The 15,416-nt window shown below is 33.8% G+C and overlaps 1 protein-coding gene across 5 annotated transcripts in view; it reads left to right on the top strand.

The window, feature by feature from the left end:
* Nucleotides 1-15,416, top strand: part of DPP10 (dipeptidyl peptidase like 10) — a gene marked incomplete at both ends in the record, with an annotated part of 1,352,958 nt that overhangs the window by 1,183,834 nt on the left and 153,708 nt on the right. For all 5 annotated transcript variants that reach the window (XM_081242278.1, XM_081242277.1, XM_081242276.1 and 2 more), the window contains 2 exons: nt 3,148-3,200; nt 3,300-3,381. In XM_081242278.1, the coding sequence (XP_081098404.1) occupies nt 3,148-3,200; nt 3,300-3,381 (135 nt within the window). The remainder of the gene's footprint in view (nt 1-3,147; nt 3,201-3,299; nt 3,382-15,416) is intronic.

Below are 15,416 nucleotides of genomic sequence, written 5' to 3'. Positions count from 1 at the left end.
GTCCCACACCCACTACCTTTGCCATAACTATTCATGCTCTGTAACAAGCAGTGGAACATCATTTGCAGAGATGGGATGAATATGTAATTTTTGACTGTGAAATGTCTTTGTCCCCAAGGATCTCATCAAATGTTCAGTTCGGCTCTCATTCTGCAACAGCCAATCATTATAGGAAAAAGACTGTTTCTAACACTAGGGACTCTAATTTTATCCTCTCATCGTAAAACAAGACCTACCTAGCCAATGTAGAAGGGGAACATAGGATAAAAGGAAATGAGGAGTGTTAAAAAAGAATAGAAATGCTGTACAAGGAAGGAAAGCGAGAGATGCAGATTAACACAGACTGAATTTAGCCCAATGTGCCTCAATACAGATGTTCAGTAAAGCTAAGTCTAATTCTCCTTGAAAACTCCCCCTTTCAAAATCTGCAACACTATGCAAACAAACATAAAGAAATGTCTACCTCTAACCCTGTTGAAAATCTCTCCTACCTTATACTCTTTATATTCCGTGGTGGACATACAATGCAATTTTAATTATGGAAAATTACAAAGTATTTGAGATCTTCTGGGAGTACACACACTTACACACACACACACACACACACACACCAAGGGACAGTGGATTTAGTGGAAAGAGTTCTAAGCTAAGAAAAAAGGGCTGGGTTCTAATTACCTGTAAATGGAAGCTGATGGCTTTGTAGGGAACCTATAGTTGAGGCTAAATCTCTGCAACTTGTTTGCTATGTGTTTGCAGGTTAGGCAGGATTAACTTTTTTTAAATTAAAGTATAGTTGACTTGCAATATTATATTAGTTTCGGGTATACAACATAGTGATTCAATATTTTTATAGTTTATGCACATACAATATTATTAACTATATTCCCTGTGCTGTACATTACATCCCTGTGACTTATTTTATAACTGGTAGTTTGTACCTCTTAATCCCTTTCACCTGTTTTGTTCATCTCTGACCCTCCTCCCTCTGGCAACCACTAGTTTGTTCTCTGTATCTGTGAGGTTAAATTCTTTATTGTGATCTTCCATCTCAGCATACCAGCTGAGAGAAACAAATGCTGTATTAGGCTAAGAACTACAAAGCAGAAAGTGGATTTATATATCCCTCTCTCTAAATCCCCTCATTGGGAGACCGTCTAAGTTCTTTGGATTCATACATTGAGAAGAGCCAGCAACCTCTATAATTCTATATTATATAAATATGATAGAGACCAAAATTCAATGGTTATATCCATCCAGTTTTGTCTCAGTGGTTATTTTGGCTTGCTTTGACTAAAACAGTTGTGCACAGGAATTCTCAAGATGGATGTGAGCCTAGACTTCAGGTACAGTGTGTTAGGTGATTAACAGATGGGATGAATAGTTTCTTTTTACCCATAATATCATTGACACATTTGTCTGCTTTGAAGACCAAGTGCTCACTTGGCAGTTTGCTTTGGCAGCAGAACTTTCTGAGTTGAAAAAAAATGTTTATAGAGGTGGTCACATTTCTCACCCCTTTGTCAGCTATAGTAGTAAATTCAAGATTTAAAATTTGTAGTCAAATATGGAATTTTATAGAACACAATATGAAAGCCAAAATAGACACCAGGAAAAGTTATTTTCACTTCTATGACTCTATAGTGAAGGCAATCTCAGATTTAATAGTTATTCCAAAAGAAATGGGGGAATAAAGCTTCATTGTAAAACACAATATTATAACAAATGGGGGAAGGATTGTAATTCCAATATAAAGAGAGAACACTAGTATTGCTTTACAGAATATGTGGCCAATTATGTTTAATTAAAGTTATTGCAGTGAGAAGTAACAATTTGACTTCTAGGGAGTTTCAATTGACAGTATTATATTTGTGCAATGTACATCCACTACAGGAATAAAAGAAACTTTTATAATTGCATGCTGATAAATGGAAGTATCAACATAAGTTCTGTAAATCTTGCAAATAATAACTAAATATAGCTAGATGGAAAAAATTTTCTTCACTAGATCCACATAGCTTAGAGCAAAAGAATTTCATTGAAATGTCACATACTTATCATCTCTTTCCCTAACCCGTCTTTTGCAATTTTCCTCATTCCTCTGTATTCTACTATTCCACCATCTTTAATTAGTAAGAACCAAAATATAGGGATATCTTTGCATCACCCACTATGTTCCTTAATGTCACTCCATCATGGATGCTGTGATCCTTGGGAAGATGCCCTTTAAAAAGAAACAAGGCTCTTTATAAGATGGCACTAAAGTCTCTTGAAGATACATACTTGCAACCAACTATTTAACATACAATTTTCAACTATTTCTATGAAGTGATTGGGGTGTTTCCCCATTTTGTCTCCACAAACACTTTAAGCTGCAAGAGTTTTTCCCGATCAGAATCATTACTCAACAAATATTGATTGCATGTTGCATGCAAACATGACACCATATAAGATAATGTGGAGGATGCAAAGGTAATACACACCTGGACCTGACAACATTTTAGTGGGAAAAAGAAACAAGTACTTAAAATATTTATCTAGCTTACATTACAGGGTGAGAATTGTCCTAAGAGTTGAAAGTAAACTGTGAGACAGATTTCTACTGAAGGCTATGCAGAGGCTATAATGGAAGGAGGGGCAATTTTCACCTGAGTGAGTGTAGGATGTCCTAAAAAAAAAGAAAAAGAGAGAGAGAGAGAGAGAGATACTCAGGATACTCAGGATATACAGAAGGAATTTAAGGTAATTGAAGTATAGACTAGGTGAAAGGAAGTAGTGGATGATAAGGGTGGGAAAACGTGTAGGACCCAAAATACCAAAACCCTTGATATCATTGAAGTGGTTTGAACTTTATTTTATAGGCAGTGAGGAATCACTGAATATTTTAAACAAGTTAGCAAAATATTCAGAATCATATTAAATATAGAGTGGATTGAATAAGGAATGGGATTGGTGGTAGAAAGAAGGATTAGGAGGTTATTACAGTAAGGCTCAGAAAGGGTAATAAACTCCAGAACTAGAATATTTCACATTTTGAATTCTCTCTAAAACCAATTTTAGATTTCCTGGATTTTATCAAAAACATATATACCCATTAAGATGGAACCTTTATTCCAAACTAGGATCTATAATGCTTCTTTTTTTTTTCAGATTTTTCATTATTCGTATACTGCTTCATATGTGATTTACAATATACACACTAGGTAAGTTCTTTGGTTTTCTGGTTTCCATGAACACTGTCCAACTAAATTGTTGGTGTAGGTGTCAATTTGTTCACGTAAAAATATTTACCTTTTTTCAAGGGAAGTTTGGGAGTTAAATCCTCCAGAAGTAGAGGACTCCATCTTGCAGTACGCGGCCTGGGGCGTCCAAGGACAGCAACTGGTAAGCACAGGCATTGGCATGCACTGAGTACTGTCAGCCAGGGCCCTATGGAAAATGCTTACAGAAGCCACTCGTAAAAATTGTCCTATTATACTGGATGATTTTAATTTACCTTAATATCTTTTATCTAGTATTTTAATTTAAGAATATATCAGATAATACCAGTATAACGTTATCAATTAATTAAAAAGAAAAAAGTTTATAATGTGTGATTAAACTGCTAGGTAATAATGAAACCCAGAAGAGATCCAAGAATACTAAGGCCTAGTTCTGTAACATTTCTGTTACATAATGTTTTATTTATTCTTAAAGCACTGTTCATGGCAAAAATTTAAGACGGAAGTCTACACTTGACAATGTTCTCTTAAGACTTTTTTCTCATATATTTTGGAATTATCACAAACTCAAAAAGAGAATGATTGATGTGTAAAAGCAGTTTGAGCTTCATGATATTCTTGTGTCTCATGGGTACCTGGATATAGACTTTAAGGGAAAATTGCTCAGGAAGTGGTATTGCTTGCTTGTATGGCTTGAGCATGCTCAAAAGTACTTTACATGGCCAAACTGATTTCTAAATTGTTTGTGTGTTTATATGCTTATTAGCAACAATGTGAGAATCCCCTTTGTCCCATTTCCTCAAGAACACCTAGTTTTTCCAGACTATTATTTGTTAATAATGACATTATTGCTTCTTCTATTCCAATTTTTCTGCTTTCTAATTTATTAAATTCTTCTTGCACTAGTTACCCCATGAATGTGCCTAGTTATGGTGAGGTAGTTTCTTTTTTTGTGGGAAGATTTTTAAAAATGTATTCTATTATGATTCTAACAGTAAGGTTTAGATTTATTTTTGAATAAGTTTTGGTAATTTATGCATTTCTAAAAGTCCATTTCACCTAAATTTTCAAAATTTTAGTGTAATATTTTTATAACTTCTTAGTGTTCTTTTCATCTCAGCATGTGTTGCTGTATTTTTTCTTGTTTCCTAATATTATTTATAAGTATTTTATTTTCATGATCAACTTTGGTTGATATTTATAAATTTCACATTTGTCTTCTCAAAAAGCCAAATTTTAAATTTATTTGATCCTTTCTAGTATAATATTAGTGTTCTCTTTTTCTTTTACAATAAAACATGGAAGACTATAGAATTTTCTCTAAATGTTGCTTTATCTTCATCCAACAATTTGATAGTAATATTTTTTAATAGTATTTAGTTAGAATATTTTTTTTTTTCTTTTTGCGGTATGCGGGCCTCTCACTGTTGTGGCCTCTCCCGTTGCGGAGCACAGGCTCCGGATGTGCAGGCCCAGCGGCCATGGCTCACGGGCCCAGCCGCTCCGCGGCATATGGGATCCTCCCAGACCGGGGCACGAACCCGTATCCCCTGCATCGGCAGGCGGACTCTCAACCATTGCGCCACCAGGGAGGCCCTAGTTAGAATATTTTAAAAAATTATTGCATATTCTTATTTCAGGTGCATTACTTTGATGTTTGTTTTTAAATTTACAAAAATGTGACATTGGTTTTGAAACTAATTTGTAAAGTTCAAAAACAGATCTTTGTAATAGTCACTTAGAAAATGATAAGACTTGATTAATGGTTTAATATAAACTTTTATAAATGTTTTCCCTGCGATAAGTACAGTGTTTTATATGTGCCTATTCGGTCTATCTTAATACATAATTATGTTTTACATAATACATAAGTTAAAGTTAAATAAGTTAAAGTACATAAGACTTTAACTCCTTAGTAGTGATGGTGGATATATGGTCTTTTGCTTTAGTGTTCTGTAGGTTTTACATTATATAATTTGAACTATGCTTTTAAGAATGAGGGGGGATAAATGTTAAATACGTCTTTTAGTAAATTGAAATTCTTCATATTCTTATCAATATGTTCATCTTATTTGCCTGTAATAATTCTGATCAACCAACCCTCACCCTAAGCTTTAACAGAAGTTAGAATCCTCTAGTTTTGTTTGTTTGCTTGTATTTACTTAGAATTGCTGCTTCAGTAACAGCTGAGTGGGTTGAGGTATGTTTTTTAATTTCCCATGACCATCATTTCATTACAATAATTTAGGAAATATAAATATTTTCCTTAACAAAGTGCATATTATTAGTTTTATTCCATTTTTATAAATCTAAGAAATACTTTCTTAAGCTAATTGGTGAAACAGATATTTCACATGACAATAAGGCTGTGGAATAATGTACTATAACTAAACAATGCATCTCTTCATTAAAAAACTTCTGGACCCTGAAATATTCTGGACGTGAATATACCTGAGATAGAGTCTCGGCCAGTGGTTGGTTATGTGACTTTGGCCAAATCATTTTTCCTCTCGGCACCTCATTTTCATCAGTAGTAAAATGAAAGCATTTGACTGTGCTTTTTGACCTCCCTCATGTTACATTCAATATACTTCTAAGTATTATATTCTATATTTAACTGGGATTATTTAAACCTTAAAGGTTTACCAATAACATTGAGAGAAACATATACAAAGTTGCCAGACATTAGACCTGAAGCTTCTTGAGCATCTTTATGGTTACATTTTATAAAGAAATCCTGTATAACACAGTGTATTCACTGCCTTATCCACACTAAATGGTTGAATAATTGATTAAATTATTATGAAGAAAACAAGCCAGTAATTTAAAATGAAAAAATATTGCAATGGTTCAAATACCATAGATTATAGACAGTATATCTGCATTTATCCTGTGTCTATTTTAGACATTTAAAACAATGTGTTTAATATACCTATATAGGGCTGTCTCTAGATCCATTCCATTATGATATTCCTGAAGCGTGGCCGCAGAAGCTGCATAAGATATGCTATATATGAAGATGCAGGTTTGATTCAGAGAAGTCAAGGATCAGTGTATTGATGGACAGTGGTGAGTGGGCACCAGGAAGTGGGCAGGCGCTGTAGTCTTACTGCTTCACTCTGCTGCTGTCAACAAGAGAGCTGGTCCATTAAGCCAGAGGCAAATTCTAAACGCACAGAATGTTAGAACACAGAAACCCAAAATAACTTCATGTTCGTGTCACTGTAGAGTCCTTAGGAAAAATGTGTAAAACTTTGATTAGTTTTAAATGACTCTTTTTCTCCAAGCCTGAGAGCAACCTACACCTGTGCCAAAATAAATTTTATACCCTAAAGGAAGTAGTATTAGTTGTATGCATTTTCTTTAATGATTCCTATTTGTTATTGATTCCTTATTCTTTAATGTATTTGAGAAAACCATAAAAATACTAAAAATTTACAAAAATCATAGATCCTCTCATGGGGGTCATTTTGCAGGTGATTGAATCCCCATCCATTACTTACTAGCTGTTGATTTTGAGACTATTACTTAATCTCTACATGCCTTAGTTTTCTTATCTTTAAAATGGTGACAATAACAGTGCTTTACTAATAATGCTATTCTGGTATTTAATGTATAAATACAAAGCATTTTGAAAAGTATCTAGCATATAGTATTTTAGAGGTGTTAATTTTTACTGTTTTAAAAAGATTAAAAAAAATGTGTCACTTGAATTTTAACTTCTTCAGGAATTTTGGTGTTTTACTAGTTTTTTTGAGAAATAAGCCTAAGTTCTTTATAATGGCATTTTCCAAAGTCATTTGGGAAAATTTGGGGATAAGTTCCATTCTTCTTGAGGTTATTTTTTGTGCAAGTAAACATAAATTCAATATAATTAAAGGGCATATCTCTGCAAATGGCTAATGGTCCATTTCATGTGAATATGGCAGACTTTGTCACTATTTGAAGCCATCAGCAAAAGTCAGCGATATGATTATACCAGAGATGAGCCACTGCAATACTTTAGTTTTGCATTAAGTTAATGAGTCCTGTAGTGTTTATAAACTAAGAACAATTGATTTTTTCATCCTTAATTCTCACTCCCTAATTTTATTTGCTGTAAAATAAATCCCTGGCTATAGAGAAGAAAGGTAAGAGATTGGGCCTAATTTATAGATAAAGAGGGTCTGAGTTAGAATTCAAAGGATGGAGAATTTTTTAGTAACACTAGGTGTAGGGGAAAACAGTTTGGTTGTGGCCAAATTTGTGGGAAAAAAACCTGACATAATACAGCATGTATTATTTAGAGAAGGCAGTGAGTAGACCACTTCAGCTGTAGCAAATGTTTTATAAAAAGAAATGGTGAATACTGAAGCAGGAAGAAATATGTTAGTCATTCAATTGAAAAGAATTCTGGTTTAAGAGGGCGTAGCCTTTTTCTTTCCAAAATAACTTCATTTAATAAAAGTTAAAATCACTCATTGTAGAACATTTGAAAAGTCATGTAATTATATGAATTCACATAAATTCATATATAAAAGTTAAATATACCTTATCTATAATTTTACCGTAAGAATTGAAAGCTTCTGAAAATCAGATGAAGTCTGAGCATAAGAAGGAAAAAACATTTCACTGATTAAAATACACTCTCTAGAATCAGAAAAAACTCAATTCAAGTTCAGATTCTGTTTTTTGTTTTGTGACTTATGGAAGGTTGAAAGCTTTAAGCTTAAACTTGCTCATTTTAAAAATGAAAGAAAATCATAACTACTCCCAGTTTTGCTTGAGGTTTAAATGAGATAGGTAATGTGCACAAGTCAAGATTTTCCAGTAAACAGTATTAATAATGTATATAGCTATATATGTATATGAGTATTCAGAGAGAGAGAGATTGAGAACCTGCCTCAAACAATTATGGGCGCAGTCCGGCTGGCTGGAAACTCTGATAAGATTTAATATCACAGTCTTGAGCTGCAGTCCTGAGGCCTTCAACTCATTGGATAAAGACCAACCACATTATTCCTTACTTAAAATGAACTGATTGTAAATGTTAATCATATCTGCAAACTGCTTTCACAGCCAGACTAGTATTTGACCAAACAGTCAGGCACCATAACTCAGCCAAATTTACACATAAAATTAGCCATCACAGCATAGTAAGCACTCAATAAATGATAGCTATTAATTTGATTCCCACTTGACCTTTCATGTAATAACATAATTAATTCAGAATTTCATCATCTTTCCCCTAAAAATTTTTGCAGCTTATTTTCTAACGTCCCTCCTTCAATTGCTAGACATTCTAATTCACACCTGCAAAGATATGGTTAACAGTGCAGATCCTTAGCAGCTCCCACAAGGTTATGAAATGTCACTGAGATGACACACAATGTCATTGATGTGACACACAAGATATGACTAAGGTGTCACATCATCTGACTCCTGACACTTCATCACAGAACACAGCACAGATGTTTTTCTACCTGAACCAAACTCTGTAATTTCCAGAGGGTGACACAGGGCTGCTCTGTGTTCCGAGTGATTTCCCTTTCTATACCCATTGTTTTCTTTTCGTCAGAACTCTTTGTCAAATACTTTCCCTCCTCTTCTCTGGTAATTTTTCCCCAGCATTTCTACATCTAAGTGAATTGCTTACTTCTCAAGATTCTAATATTGTTCTATTTTATTTCAAATTTTTACAGTATTTTATATTATTTATTTGCATTGCTGTCTTCCACCACTGACCTGTAGTCTTTTCCAGAGCAGACAGAAGAAAGAATATGCTAAATGTCCTTCTCCTCTCTCTCTCTTTCTCTCTGTCTCCTTTTCTCTCTTTCTATCTCCCTGCCTCTGTCTTCCCCTCATCTTCCTCCCCCTTCCTTCTTCATAAAATTCATCTTAGCACAAGGCAAAATGTAGATTTAATAAGAAATTAATGAAAGGCTAACTGTTGTTTCCATGGATAATGGGATGCCAAAGAAGGTTTTGAGGATGGCATAATATGAAAAGAAATCATTCCTGAAAAGACAGGTCTGGCAGGAAAGTTTAAAATAGAGTGTAGGTAACTGAGTCTAAAGTCAGAGAGCTAGGTTTAGAGGCCATTAGTATAATCTAGAACTGATTTGATAAATAACAATATATTTAAGAGATGAACACATCAAGTTTTAAACTGAGATCTAAAATTTGTTTGCAGTCCAACAATAAAAATTTTCTTACAAATACTTATTCAAGTAAATTAAATTATGCATATATTATATGTATATTTTTACATATTTTTGAAAATAATCTCATTTTAGACTCTTAATTTATTTAAACCACTTTATTGAGTACAAATAAAAGATTGACACATACAAAAGGCTGTACTTTCATTGAATACATACAAAGAACTGTACATATTTAATGTATAAAACTTGAGATGAAAATAAGTATACACCCATGAAACCATCAGCACCTGCAATGGCATAAACAAATCCATCACCTCCAAAAGATTTTTACCGCCCTCTTTAATTTTTTGTGTGATAAGAACACTTAACATAAGGTAGACTCCTTCTTTGATATTGCTAGTATTTTTGTAGTCTATTCAGGATAAAATAAAATCACCATACCCATTCTTCCAATGGCATAAAGCTTTAAAAATATCCAGTGTGTTACTTAATTTATCACAATTTAGGTGTTTAGAGAAATCACTTTTCTACATTTTATTATCTATATTTTTGAAGAACGTAATGTTTAGGTAATTCTCCAAATACAACTAAAAATTATCAAACTTTCCTATCACCTACATTTTTACTTACTAGAGATTTACCTTAAAATTGTATTAAAATCTTAAAAGTGATTAACAATGGTTCATTGCCTCTAGGAGAGCTTCAATTTCTTTGGTGTAACTGCTTAAGTTTTCATTAAGATTTAATGAAAATTTAACTAATTAATTAATTTCATTAATTAATGTAAACATTTGAACAATTTTGTTGACTTTTCCAGGGTGACTTTAACCCTTCTTCGTTTAAAAGCAGATGTTTAAGGTAGCATTTTTCAAACATGTTGCTGAAATCTCATGTCCCCTACTAAAAATCAATATGATTTTGCTTCATGTGCCATTAAGTATGTTTTTCTCCAGTACAAAAGTAATCATTTTAATTGTCATTAATATGTATTCAAGAAATACATGATAAGCATTTGCAAATATAAGATATACATGTGCATACTCATACACACACTACACACACACATAGTCATATGCACACACATTCACTCCCTGCTGCTGGTGTCATGTACATTTGGAACGAAAGTCTGGGGCTTAGAGTTCTAGCATACCAACATACCAGAGGTGACATAGAAGTAAATAAAGAAGAGCAGCCATTGAGAGTCAAGGTCTATTTCAAGTCAGTTCTTCACTGTGGTGTGTGTGGTGTGGTGCTCATTCCTATGTAGTACATTGGTGCAGGAAAACTGCCAGAAAATTTATACCATAACATCCTCAAGTGTTTGTCATGATGACCTTTTCTCGTATAAATGAATTTGCACCTTTTTTAATACTCCATTTATTTTCATTAGTGGTGATAAATGAAAACAAGGTTACTTTTTCATTTTACCCCGGGCAAAATCTAATGATTGCATTTTTAGTTCCAGGAAATAATAAAAGCAATCCTTCTTACTATATTCTAGTATTAGATGCACCTAAGGTCTAATGGGTGTCACTTCAAGTTTGGAATCAGGAAAATCAATATCAAGAAGCTAATATGTTTTCTATAATCAATATTTTGACTGGGGATAACTGATGAACCATAATAGGATAACTATGTTTGGATTTAACAAAAATACCCTTAAAATATCTCAACCATTTTGACTGATACATTTGCATTGTATTCAGGTGTATATTTACATTAGTATATCATGTAGGCAAATGTGACAGGAAATACATTCTCATATAAGTAAAATATGGTAAGAGTATGAGTGTACATGTGTAAAGAAAAATATGCAATTACAGTGTACAATTTAAAAGAAAATTAATTTGCCTTGCTGTGCAATATAAATCTTAGTGTCTTTTAATTATTTAAACAGCATATGTATGACTTTTCTACAAAATTCAAATTTCCAAAAGAAATGGAAAATGAAATTACTATCCTTTATAAGCACACATTTTAGATTATTTCCCTCCAATTAAGTGTTGCTTATTTCAATGTAAGGAGAAAATAGAGCAACTTGCATACTGTTAGCTATACTCGTATTGCTTTTAAAGGCTTTGCACAGGCCTTATCAGAAGTCACTTGATAAGTATGTGTTGACTTTGATGATTGCCTTGGACTGTAAACAAACTCTCTGAATGCAGGAGCTCAAATTCTGTAATTCAGATGGCATGTATAACTGTATATTGAACTATGGAGTTAACAGGCATGGGTTTTCCATTGAAAATGATAAAAGAGAAGCTGCTTAGAGAAGACGTTGTAACCTGTGCCAGCATATGCAAATGGAAGATACTTAGTTGCTGACAGTTTCTAAGTGAGGCCAGCCCTGACCTAGATTTAGATCTAGAGAGTGATTAGAAATATTGCCAAGCTTTTACCTAGTAATAATAATAATATTAATAATTAAAAAGCAAGAAAAGAAAATCAATTCACTGTATGCTATTTGAGAATGCCTTTTTCCTATGCTATGTTTGTAATGTTTTATTCAACATTTAGAAAAATCAAATGGAAACCAGTACTGTCATATAAAGTACCAGTTTTAATGATGGAATGTCAGAAATGTACTTATCTCTTCTGGGGGGAGGTGGTAGTCTTTTATCCTGATTTAAAGTGCTTCATTTGGTTTAATCCAGCATGAAATATAAAATTTTATAGAACTTCTAACTAGGTCTTATGAACTTGTTACTTATTACGGGTATAAAAGGCACAATGTCTATTCCAGGAATTCACAGAAAATAGACTTAAAGGTGAGAATACTCACCTTTGGGAACACCTACAACATGGACCTCACCTTGCAGGGGGAATCCTCTCTGAGGTGATGGAGCAGTTTCCTAGAGGAAGTAACCAGCAAGTTGAGTTTTGGAGTTATATACTGGTGCAAGATTTGGACCTTTATTTAAAGGCATCCCTCTGACTATAAGGAAGCTCTCAACATGAAAAGAAATAGAGTAGACTTGTATGCAATCACATGCTTTAATTCTTTTGTTTATACTTTTTTTATTATTTTTGCGGTACGCGGGCCTCTCACTGTTGCGGCCTCTCCCGTTGCGGAGCACAGGCTCCGGACGCGCAGGCTCAGCGGCCATGACTCACGGGCCCAGCCGCTCCGTGGCATGTGGGATCCTCCCAGACCGGGGCACGAACCCGCGTCCCCTGCATCGGCAGGCAGATTCTCAACCACAGCGCCACCAGGGAAGCCCCTGTTTATACTTTTAATAACAGAAAACTATAAGTTACTATTATTTCCAAATGTGAAAAGATAATAAAGCAAACTAGAAATATAAAATGCGTTAGCAGACTTGTACTAGAAAGAATCACCATAAAAACTCACTGTAATAAAACTCCCTATATTGCCCTTAACTTATATTTAAGCAATTTTGAGTTATTTAGTAATAATGAGGTAAATGCAACAGCCATATCTTTTTCCCTATTTGTTTGTTTTCCAACATAAATCGCAATTTCTGCAGCACTTCTTGTCTCATGCTGTTCCTAACATTGAATTAAATAATATATTGTGGAGTAAGAGCCAGAGAGATTCTAGGATTGCACATTTTTAAACTATAAATCTGGATCATACATAATCCAATTTACTGAATACTTTGGACAGTTCCTGCTAAGCACACCATTTGAATGGAGTAACAGCATAGATGATGATCAGTGAAGGTTTCTAAATATTAGACTCTTTCTGTTTCATTGCAGCTAAGCTTTTGCATATCTGTTATTCTTACTTTTAACCATACAGGGTTATCCTACAGTGCTGTCAAGTCATAGTCCTTCAACGGTCTAAATACAAACTTTAAAAATAAGATTATAGCAGTGTTTATTGTAAGATGTGACCCATGCTACACAACCCCTGAGGTATAAAGATTCCAATTAGGAAAAGTTCAGTATTCTAGTGATTTACTGTTTTTTAGTAAACGGCATGAAGAGAACTCTCTGAGAGAAACTGTGCTCTGCATTAATGTCAAGATTCCTCATGTCAGAAATAACTCCAGGCATCCCTTACATGCTGTGGCAGAGGAGCTCTCCCCTTGCTCTCCTTCTTAAGAACAACAAAGAAACTGAACATGTGAAAAGAATCTCTATATTTTATGATATTTTGAATCGACCACAGCCTAAACTATAGTCTCTAAGAAACTTGAAGTAATAATTCTCCAGAGCCAGGAAAAGATTGAAAGCAAATATATACTTTAGTAGATTTCAGAAACTCAGAGAAATAGACAAATTGACAATTTTAGCTGGTAATGTCAACACTTGTCTTCCGGTTAAAGATAGAACAACTATACAGAAAATCAGTGAGGATATAAAAGATTTGATCGACACAATCAATCAACATGACATAATTGACATTTACAGAACACTATACCCAAAAATTACAGAATACAGGGCATTTTTAAGTACTCGCACTGGGTCATAAAACAAGCCTCAATAAGTATAGAAGAATGGGAATCAAACAGAATATGTTCTTGGACCACAAAGGTATTAAATTAGAAATCAAAAATAAACATAAACTACACACACACATTCTTATTGGGCTACGAATATATCCAATAAGAAATATAGTTCTATATATCTAGCAATTCTAAATATAGAATTTATCCGGTGGATATATTGCACATAGATCTAAACACATAAAAAGAAAATTCACTTGAATGTTATTTACAATTTAAAAAGCAGAATAAAAGAATAGAAACAATTTAAGTCATCATTATGAGACTAATAAAATATATTAAGGTGCCTAAAATAATAAAATATTAAAAAGCCATTAAAATTAGTATGATTCTTCTACATGTGCAGATATGCAATTCCATCCACTAATAAAAGTCAATATAATTAATCAGTATGCTCTCATTGTTTAAATAAGCAAAACAACTATATATATGTGTGTGTGTGTGGGTATATATATATATATATATATATATATATATATATATGTAAAATTTAAATATTTACAGAATTCACAAGACATTAAGAGTAGTTGTCCCCTGGGAGAGAACTGGCGTTTGAGAGAGATTTTTCATATTATTTAATTTAATATTTTTTCTTGAGCATGTCTTATATTTTAAATAAAATAAATTTTAAAAATTATTATGGGGCTTCCCTGGTGGTGCAGTGGTTGAGAGTCCGCCTGCCGATGCAGGGGACACGGGTTCGTGCCCCGGTCCGGGAAGATCCCACATGCCGTGGAGCGGCTGGGCCTGTGAGCCATGGCCGCTGAGCCTGCGCGTCTGGAGCCTGTGCTCCGCAATGGGAGAGGCCGCAGCGGTGAGGGGCCCGCGTACCGCAAAAAAAAAAAAAAAAAAATTATTATGAATAACAAAACAAAGTCTAAAGAACAAACTTGATTGCTTTTAACACAGCATATAGAAAGTAAAGCACATCAGAAACTTCCAAAATAGAGAAAAAAATGACAAAATACACACACACGCACATATGTATGAACTGTATATCAGCAATGGTCATATAAAATGAGATTTCACCTGTGCTACAATATGAAACCTCACCAGGGACAAAGGTATCAAGGAGATATACTGAAGTAAAAAGTAACTCCTTGTTTAGAGTAGCAGTATAATAGGTAATTTAATCTTTAAAAAATATTTGATGTTATTATATTGTTTTAATGGTTAAAAGAGAAATAAAAGTTTGAGAAGGAATGAAGGACGTAAAAGAATTACATATTTATAGCCAAGTAAAAAACAAATGACCGTGGCATGAATCTTCAATTCTACTTGTTAGAAAAAAGTTGCTGTTATTGAAGATGAATGTTGAAAGATTTTGGTCACTACAAGCTTCTCCTACTATCCGAAAGTAGAGTGTTCTTATGAAACTCCTATTTAGGATCCAAATTGGCATAAATGAAGAAGCAGTTACCAGAGGACACATCTTTATAATGGATTCACAAAATAAACCGAGATAAAGCACAGATGCTCACAGACCGCTTAGAGCTATGGTGGCTTGTTTCTCACATGCTACGTGTAGTTACCGGGGAAGGAGCTTGGTGGTGCTACTCTCACTGATCACAGTGTGCACTGCC

The sequence above is a fragment of the Mesoplodon bidens genome (assembly GCF_964165515.1).
Source record: "Mesoplodon bidens genome assembly, chromosome: 8".
In the NCBI taxonomy this organism is placed as follows: Eukaryota; Metazoa; Chordata; class Mammalia; order Artiodactyla; family Ziphiidae; genus Mesoplodon; species Mesoplodon bidens.
The sequence above is the reverse complement of the archived record's forward strand: the minus strand, read 5'-3'. Positions and strand labels throughout refer to the sequence as shown.